We start from the raw sequence: 8593 nt of genomic DNA, 5'->3' as shown, positions 1-8593 counted from the left end.
TCGGTGCCCGCGGCTCTGCTGCTGCTCTCAAGTCAGGCCCCAGGGCAGCCCATGCCAGCATGGCCAAAACTGGGCAAGGCTTGTAACTGGAGTCCTCAAAGTTCCGTGATTTCCCAGCTGCAGGCTGTGCACTTGTGCCCTCTGACTCATCCTGATTTTCCTGGGATTTGCCCTAACTAAAGGACCTGTTATTCTCCTGCATTCGCTGTTCATTTATTTAGTAGCTGCATTTGGAGACAGTGTTCTTCTGAATGCATCAAACCGTTATGGGCAGGTTTATTCCCTGCAAACATGCCATTTTTAAAGGAATGGAGTGGCTTTCATGCTGTTACAAATAGGATTGAGCACAAGTTTTATGTCCTACCCCACTCCCATCCAGGGATCTTATGTCCTAATCTTTCACTGGGGCTCTGAGCCAGGCTGGGAGCAGTGGGGATGGGATGGTGTTGGGAGAAGGGCACGTCCAGCTGGCTACGGCAGCCACAGGGACTTATTCCTGCCCGTGGGTGACACTTGCAACCTTACAAGAGCTTCCCACCCAGCATAACTTACCCTCCTGAGTGTTTGTCCTCACATTCGGTGTGTTAGGTGCAGTTGGTGGCCCTCTGCATTATGTTTCTGATAACAACTGACTGATAACCTCAATCTGAAAAGAGCAATAGCACCCGCAGTTCTTGGTATCAAAATCTTCACGTGTGGCCATTCCTCCTAGGGCTACTGCAAGGCTGGTGTTTACAAAGCCCTCTGAAAGGACTTGGTGGGATATCTCCTTTCCAAGCGCAGTGATTTTACATCAGGTGAGCCATGGACATTTTTCTTCTTTTGCAAGACAGAGATGGCTGTTCTTTTGAGGCTGAAATAGATTCCGGGGGAGGGGATGGGGGGTGTGTGTGTGTGTGTGTGTGTTCAAATTTGGATATAGTCCTGCAAAGCCCTGCTCACCTGCAGACTGCTCACTTGAGCATTTAATGCAAGTGAATATGGAGGGATGAGGATGGAGTCCCTCACCCACAAATCGCGCTGGGCTGGTAGCAGCTGTGTGTCCAAAGGGGCGCAGCTCTCGGGGCTGGTAATGGCACTTTGAAAGAGAAAATGACACGTGGAGTACTAGAAGATCAGCAGATACCAAACCCAGCCAAAAGAAGCAGATGAACACCAGAGAATCAGCAGCTACAGTTTCACGGGACTGACAGATTGAAGGAAAATGAAGGCACAATATCTGTCACTCTCTTGAGCAGCCATGATTTGTTTTTTTCCCCATTTCAAGACCTGATGCGAGATATGAACAACAAAGTCAGATCTTTCTCTAGATACAAATGCTTGGGACGCTGTCAGAAGGGATTTGCTTTCAAGAGTTTTAGGTCTGCACAGGCAATGTGTAGGTGCTGTGTGCATCGCTGTTTGTGTTCCAAGTTGCACGTGTTGCTGTAAGAAGGAAGGCAAGTGCAGGAGCTTACTGAGTGTGGTTGTCTTCTCTCTGCTCCTCTGTGCAGGACACGTACCTGAAGAGCAGTGTTCAAGAATGCAGCCTGGTCGATCTCCCTTAACGGCAACGTACGCCCATCCACGATCAACACCTAGCAAGTTTCTGCCTGCCATCAGTGCCATGGCTTCAAGCTATAAGGCCCGTTTTCCTTACTACCCGCTGCCTCAGAGCTCCGGCCTCCCCTGGATGCCCAGCACCTACTACAAACCAGCTGCCATCAACCCAACTTTGGCTCCCTTTTCCAAAAGTTCCCAGGGGATGACCGCCAGCAAGAAGCTTCCTGTCATTGCCAACAGAACAACCTTCATCACCCGGTACACCCCTGAGGACTGGCACAGGTCCAACCTGACCAACTACACAGAGTCAGAAACTTGCCAGCACAACGCGGAGCGTCTGAGAGTTGATACCTCCCGCATGATTCAGGATAAATATCAGCAGACAGAGAAGACACAAGGAGAAAGCACCAAGAACCTGGGAGTTCGTGCCAATGATATTGGATTTTGGAAATCGGAGCTCTGCCGTGAGCTGGATGAGATGATCGGGGAGACCAACGCCCTCACGGACTTGAAGAAAAGGCTGGAGAGAGCCTTGGCCGAGACGGAGGCCCCTCTCCAGGTAAGCACCCTGTGCAGTGGCCTGCAAGCTGTAGCCCACTGCTGAAACATCTGCAGCCACTCAGACGTCCAGTTAAGTTTCACTGCAGCTCCGTAACATCTAGAAAGCTTTTAGGAAGAGACCATTAGTTAGTGATCAACAAATCCCTTGCCATCTGCTGCATCTCCTATCAGCACATTCTGAGCCCATCAGAACCCACTATTTTTATAAGCAGCTCATCCAAAATCCTGGTTTGGGAGACACAAGCCCACGTCTTGCTATAAGGCTCTGGCGAGGTCAGCATCAAGGCTGACACAGGGCCCTGCATTCAGCTGCGGCTGCACCAGGGACACGTGTGCTCCCTCATGTTGCTTTAACGCTGATGTTGCAGCTCGGCTGCTCATTGTCAGCTAAACCAGCTGCCCAGGGCACTTTTTTCTTCCCTTTTCTTCCCATCTTGAGATGGGGACTATCCCTCTAGAGAACCCTGCCCCTGCAGCCAACAGTCATGGCATGTCCTCAACAGGTCGCTCAGGAGTGCTTGCTTCAGCGGGAGAAGAGGATGGGCATCGACCTCGTCCATGATGACGTGGAGAAACAGCTCTTCACAGTAAGCTTGGCAACTCAGATCATGTGTGAAAGCTATTTTTACGTAAACTGCCCTGAGGAGGCTTTGCAGCCTTGTTCCCTACCTGTCTCCTTACTGCTGGTGAGGTGCTCAACCCTTCCAACCCCCAAAACCCGCTGGGCCAGGGGACGGTGTTCCCCCATGCAGCAGCTCTCTTAGTTGGTCTAATAAAAGAGATGACATCATTACATGTTTTGCCTTTGCCCAGGAAGTGGATGTCATCAGGTCGTGCCAGGAGAGGATGCAGCAGTACCTGGATAAGACAAAAGCCCAGCTCATGTAAGGAGAAGCTCCTTATCTCATGCCGTAGGGCTGATGGGCCTTTGCAGTTGGGATGTGAACCCCCAGCAGACCCCGACCTCTACCCACACCCCGCAGCTGTAAAACCCACGCAGGCTCCATGGGAAGTGGGCGGTGATGCTCATGGGAGGACAGAGCTGCCCGGGCGGGAGCTGCGGGGAAGTGGAACGGGGAAGAAGCCGTTCCACCCGTACATCCCCACCGATGGCTGTTCTTTGCATGTTGAAGGTCCAACAGGGTGGCCCAGCACGAGCTGGAGAGAGACCTGGCTAACAAGCAGGTGGCCCACCGCATCGATGACAAGTGCCACCACCTGAGGAACACCTCCCACGGCATCAGCTACTACCGAGGGGTGGAGCAGGTCGATGCCACGTGAGTGCATGCCGGGTGGCACGCGAGCAGCAAGCTGTCCCGGGGATGCGCGGTGCCTTTCCCTGGCAGGGAGCTGCTGGTCCCCAGCCCACTGTAAAGGCAGGTCCGTCCTGCCTGGAGACACCGGCTTCAGAGGGGCCATTTCTCTCTGCTCATTATTATTATTATTATTATTATTATTATTATTATTATTATTATCATCATTATTATTCTCATTCTTATTCTATTGTTGCTGTTCTTTTCCTTTCTGTTATTGTTCTTCTACTTAACTGTCTTTTCTCTCCACACACAAGTTCTCCCTTGCCTTTCCCCTCCTATTCTGCTTCTTCTCCTTGCCCTTCTGGAGGAAAGGGGGAGAACTGCACAAGTGGCTGCATGGTCCTAGCTGCCGGCTGGGGTTAAAACACGACCTATGGTCAAAATAAAAGCACAGATTAAAGCTACATTTGACCCACGCTGCTCCCTGGCAGGGACCTTGCCTGCCCACGTCCAGCTTCAGCAGCACAGGCTTACCAGGGGCCTCTCCTTCCTCCCAGGATCTCGGTGCCGGAGTCCTGGGCCAAATTCACGGACGGCAACATCCTCCGCTCCCAGAGCGAACGGGCGGCCTCTGCCAAGCTGCGGGACAACACCAGGAACCTGCTGGAGGTGACGGCCAACGAGATGCGGTGCCAGTTCAACAGGGTGAACGTCGCCTTCACCAGCCGCATCGCCGAGACAGCCGACGCCAAGAGCAAGATTCAGACCCACCTGGCCAAGGTAGCCTGAACCCCTCCCTTTGGGTGTGACACTGTCACTTCCCAGGGACACCTCCGAAGCAGGACCCTCCACGCAGACCTGGCCCAAGCAGAGGAACGGTGGCCGCAGGAAGCTGGTTATAGCGTCATTTTCTGTTAGAAACTCCAAGTCCTGGGGACTTTCTTCTTGGAGCAGGAGGAGCTGGCACTGTGATTTCATCTCAAGGGATTCTGTCTTTTGCTAGCGCATCCTAGCTGACAGCCTGGCAGCACAGGGATTTCCAGCAGAAAAGGCCACCGCTGGTTGCATCTCCTGGGAGTTACTTCAGAAGTGCTGGCTGCCCTGCAGAGAGTCTTTGCTGGGCCTCTGCTGGGCTGCCTGCCGGGGGGTTCGCAGGCTTGCTTCTCCCCCAAGGACGTGCTTTCACTCTCAGTGCTCTGTGGTTGCTGCACGGGTATCCGTGTGCTTGCTCTGCCAAGCAGAGGAGGTGGAGAGCAGTGACGGGCACCTGGCTCGGACCAGTGGGTCTCATGGAAAGCCTCCTGAAAAGTGCTCGACACCGTATTGATTCACTGAGCGGAGACTGGGCTGGAAGCGTTGCGGGCTGGTGCCACGTCCTTCAGTGAAAAATGAAAATTTTTCATGCCTGAAAAACCTTCCCTCTCTGAGTTGCTATTGATGGATGATCAGTTTCTGCAAGCAGTAGCTTTGGGAAGCTGGTAACTCACTGTGTCCATCACTGCTCCAACACCTCCTCTGACGTGACAGCACCAGCAAAGACAGGCTTGTTTTTTCTGCAGACGGACAGGAGAAAAAGGAAATTATGTTGTCACTTGAGAAGGTATTTTTTCATTCATCCATGTGTTTCTTTTTTACGGCAGACGCTGCGGGAAATCTTCCAAATGGAGATGAACATGGAAGCCATCAAAAAAGCCATGAGGGACCAAGGACCTCCGTTCAAAGTGGCTCAGACCCGGCTGGAAGAGCGCACACGGAGACCAAACATGGAGCTGTGCCGGGACACTGCCCAGCTCCGGTAAGGCAGGAGCACGGGGCCAGCAGGGTCCTTGAGGAGTCCCGGGTAGTAGCACTCAGGAGCATCACTGGATGACAAAAGTAGTCATGGGATTTTTTTCCTAAATAGTCCTGCCAGAAGGGCTCTGCTCTAATCAAAAGGAATGAGCAGGTATCCCAGCCTTTGGGTGCTGGGAGAGCTCTGCACCCACAAAGGAGGCTGTACACCATGGCTGGGAGCAGCCTGATGCCACCCCGTGAGGGGCTGGGTTTTTCCCACTTGGGTAAACCTCATCTTCTCTCCTGCCTGCTTCCTGGCAGTTGGATGTGCTCAGTTTTTTAGGATAAGCCTTTACTCTCCAAGAGGCTTGCGCTGAGAGCACTTAGGTCCTTCCTTTTGGGGAACCTCAAGGAAGGGTGCACCCTCTGGAGAAGGAGTAAGGGCTGTCCTCACCTCCCCTGGGGACAAACCCTTTCAAGGACATTGTGAGCTCTGTGGGATTGCACCCCGAGGGGCTGTGGAGGAGCAGGCTGCCCTGAGTGCCCAGCAGCACCTCCTGTGAGGCACCCCAAACTTCACACCTCCTCCGGGGAGCCCGCTGGGCAAGACTCTAGATGGAGCCTTTTAGAAGCAAGTGAAACCCAGCCCCAGAGCCTGTTTAGCATCTCGCACGCCGTTGTTTTCTCCATCCTCCGCTTGTTTCCCATTCAATTTTCGCCTCTCCCAGCTGTCCTGTTTCGCTGTGTGTGCATCCGTGGGTGTGGGCAGGACCCCTGCACAGGGAAATCCAGGAGGGGGACCCAACAAACCTGCAAAACCAAAGGGGAACAGGACAACACAGCTGCTCATCCCTCTTCTCGGTGGCACGAGCTGCTCTGGGAGACGTGCCTGCGCGTTGCCAAAGCCTTCGCGCAGACTTAGCCATGCCTCCCCGCTGAGGTCTGGAGGAGCTCTGCCCTCAGCTTTCCCATGCATCTGCCAGAAACGGGGGGTCCGAGTTAGTCTGAGCGCGCTGAAGGGGGAAATCCTGTGCCCAAGGCGCCCTTCAGCGGGACCAGGCTCGAAACCACCCACGTGATGGGACCATTAATCAGGGTTCCTTGCTGTTTTCCAGCCTTGTCAACGAGGTCCACAAAATTGATGAGACGGTCCAGAGCCTTCAGCAGCAGCTGAGAGACACTGAGGACACCCTGCAAATGCTGGCTCGTGCCAAGTCGGTCTTGCAGCATGACCTGGCCATCAAAGCCAACTCGCTCTTCATCGACCAGGAGAAGTGCATGGGAATGCGCAAGACCTTTCCCAGCACTGCGCGGCTGCTGGGTTCTGTTTAGGCTGGGCTCAGCCAACCTCACGTTCTCTGTTGCGGGAGGGATCCCCAGTGTTGATAAGATGCTTTGAAAATCCATGATTAGATTTTCACTTCCTGATGAAAGCCCCGAGTAGAAATTAAACGCTCATTTGGTGTGTTAAATTTTGTGGTTAAATGGCAGTACTCCAGGTGGGGTCTCACGAGAGCAGAGTAGAGGGGGAGAATCACCTCTCTCGACCTGCTGGCCACGCTTCTTTTGATGCAGCCCAGGATGCGATTGGCCTTCTGGGCTGCAAGTGCACATCGTTGGCTCACGTTCAGCTTTTCATCAACCAGCACCCCCAAGTCCTTTTCCGCAGGGCTGCTCTATCACATCAACCCCCAGCCTGTATTGATAAGGAGGATTGTCCCGACCCAAGTGCAGGACCTTGCACTTGGCCTTCTTGAACTTCATGAGGTTTGCACAGGTCCACCTCTCTGGCTTGTCCAGGTCCCTCTGGATGACAACCCATCCCTCTGGCATGTCGACCGCACCATTCAGCTTGGTGTCACCTGCAAACTTGCTGAGGGTGCACTTGATCCCACTGTCTAAATCATTGATGAAGATATTAAACAGCACTGGTCCCAGTACAGATCCCTGAGGGACACCGCCTGTCACTCCTCTCCAACTGGACATCGAGCCATTGACCACCACCCTCTGGATGCGACCACTCAGCCAGTTTCTTTCCCACTGAACAGTCCGCCCATCAAATGCGTATCTCTCCAACTTAGAGAGAAGGGTGTTGTGGGGAACCGTGTCAAAGGCCTTGCAGAAGTCCAGATAGATGATGTCCCTTGCCCTTCCCTTGTCCACTGATGCAGACTCTGCATTTTATTCAGGCCCCGGTGCTCGGTGGATCCCCACACATCAAGCACAGCCCATGCCGGTTTCCTCCGTGTATTTAGACACCAAAGTCACAAGGCAGTACACTCCCAGTTACAAGGGCTGCTCAGGAATTTACACACCAGTCTCATATCTTCAATCACTGCTCCTGCCTGGAGGAAGGGTCTTCACCTGGGCAAGGGGCTTCTTGGCCTGCAGCTGTGTTTTTTAGTATTATTATGAAGATGGTTCAGTCAAGGACCGCTGGACTTGGGTATTCACTGCCAAAGTGGCATTGTTGGGAGAAACATCTTGATTAGATGTTCAGTTAAGGTCTTAGTGTCCCAGGTAGACCAAATAATTAGGCTACAGATGTTCCTTCAAACAATTCCCTTTGATCCTCTCCTTAGCAACTACCTGCAATCATCCTTAACTATTGTGTCGCGGATGAAAATACTTGACACGGTTATGATTTAGCAAAAGTTATTAATGATGTAAGGTAGACTGAGAGGTTGAATTTTAGCAGCATTTAATCATTAACTGATTTAGGGATTCACAAAGTGAGCAAACAAAATAATTTAATATCTAAGCACACACACGTACAGGTCTGCCATCGGGAATTTCTTAATAGCAGGCAATGCCAGTGAGCCAAAAGGTGCCGCTTTTAGGTCCTGCACACGCATGGGTGGACAGAAGAGCATCCCCATGTAGGAATGTATCTGAGAGAAAATGGCTATGTGAGCCAGCCTCCCTACTGTGAGAGATTAGATTAAGGGCAAAACAGGTGGTAGAAGATGGAATTAGTACATGGGAAAAACGGGAACTGAGAAGGTAGAAAACATGTTGTGCTAATGACTAAGCAATTTACTATGTGAATTCTTGTAACCAATCTGATGTGTGAACGAACTGCATGCACAGCGCGTGGACAGTGTAACTAGCTAATCAGAAATAAGCAAGTGGCATATACAGGGTTGTCGTGGTTTAGCCTCAGATGGCAACAAAGAACCACGTGCCGCTCGCACGTGCCTTCCTAATAGAGGAAGGATCGTAAGAAAAGGCAAGACTCTTGGTTTGGGACAAAGGCAGTTTAACAGAACAGCAAAGGGAACAGGCGAACAACAACAACAACAACAACACGGGTAGGGGAATATACAAACGCGATTACGGAACCGCCGCTCCCCGCCGCTCCCGACCGGCCGGCCCCGGGACGCCCCAGCCCGCTTTTAAGCAGCAACTTCCTGCCCCCTCCCCCGGCAGCTCAGGGTGGGCGTGGCTCACATGGCATGGAA

General features: G+C 52.5%; 1 protein-coding gene across 1 annotated transcript; it reads left to right on the top strand.

Annotated features, from left to right (window-relative positions):
• Window positions 1–1522: 1522 nt before the first annotated feature.
• On the top strand, window positions 1523–6464 carry LOC134510699 (tektin-3-like). The gene is made up of 7 exons (XM_063323952.1): window positions 1523–2101; window positions 2607–2690; window positions 2917–2987; window positions 3237–3380; window positions 3917–4139; window positions 5000–5154; window positions 6248–6464. Exons 1-7 carry the CDS (start codon window positions 1523–1525, stop codon window positions 6462–6464), a joined length of 1473 nt encoding a protein of 490 aa, XP_063180022.1.
• The last annotated feature ends 2129 nt before the right edge of the window (window positions 6465–8593 follow it).

Source organism: Chroicocephalus ridibundus, chromosome 2 (genome assembly GCF_963924245.1).
Source record: "Chroicocephalus ridibundus chromosome 2, bChrRid1.1, whole genome shotgun sequence".
In the NCBI taxonomy this organism is placed as follows: domain Eukaryota; kingdom Metazoa; phylum Chordata; class Aves; order Charadriiformes; family Laridae; genus Chroicocephalus; species Chroicocephalus ridibundus.
This window is presented reverse-complemented; position numbering and strand designations above follow the sequence as displayed.

What these genes read in the sequence shown, in the direction of transcription:
- LOC134510699 (XM_063323952.1), top strand. Translation starts at nt 1,523, where the DNA reads ATGCAGCCTGGTCGATCTCCCTTAACGGCAACGTACGCCCATCCACGA. An exon ending in AAGACAAAAGCCCAGCTCAT is followed by an intron (nt 2,988 to 3,236) that starts GTAAGGAGAAGC and finishes TGCATGTTGAAG; the next exon opens with GTCCAACAGGGTGGCCCAGC. An exon ending in CGGGACACTGCCCAGCTCCG is followed by an intron (nt 5,155 to 6,247) that starts GTAAGGCAGGAG and finishes GCTGTTTTCCAG; the next exon opens with CCTTGTCAACGAGGTCCACA.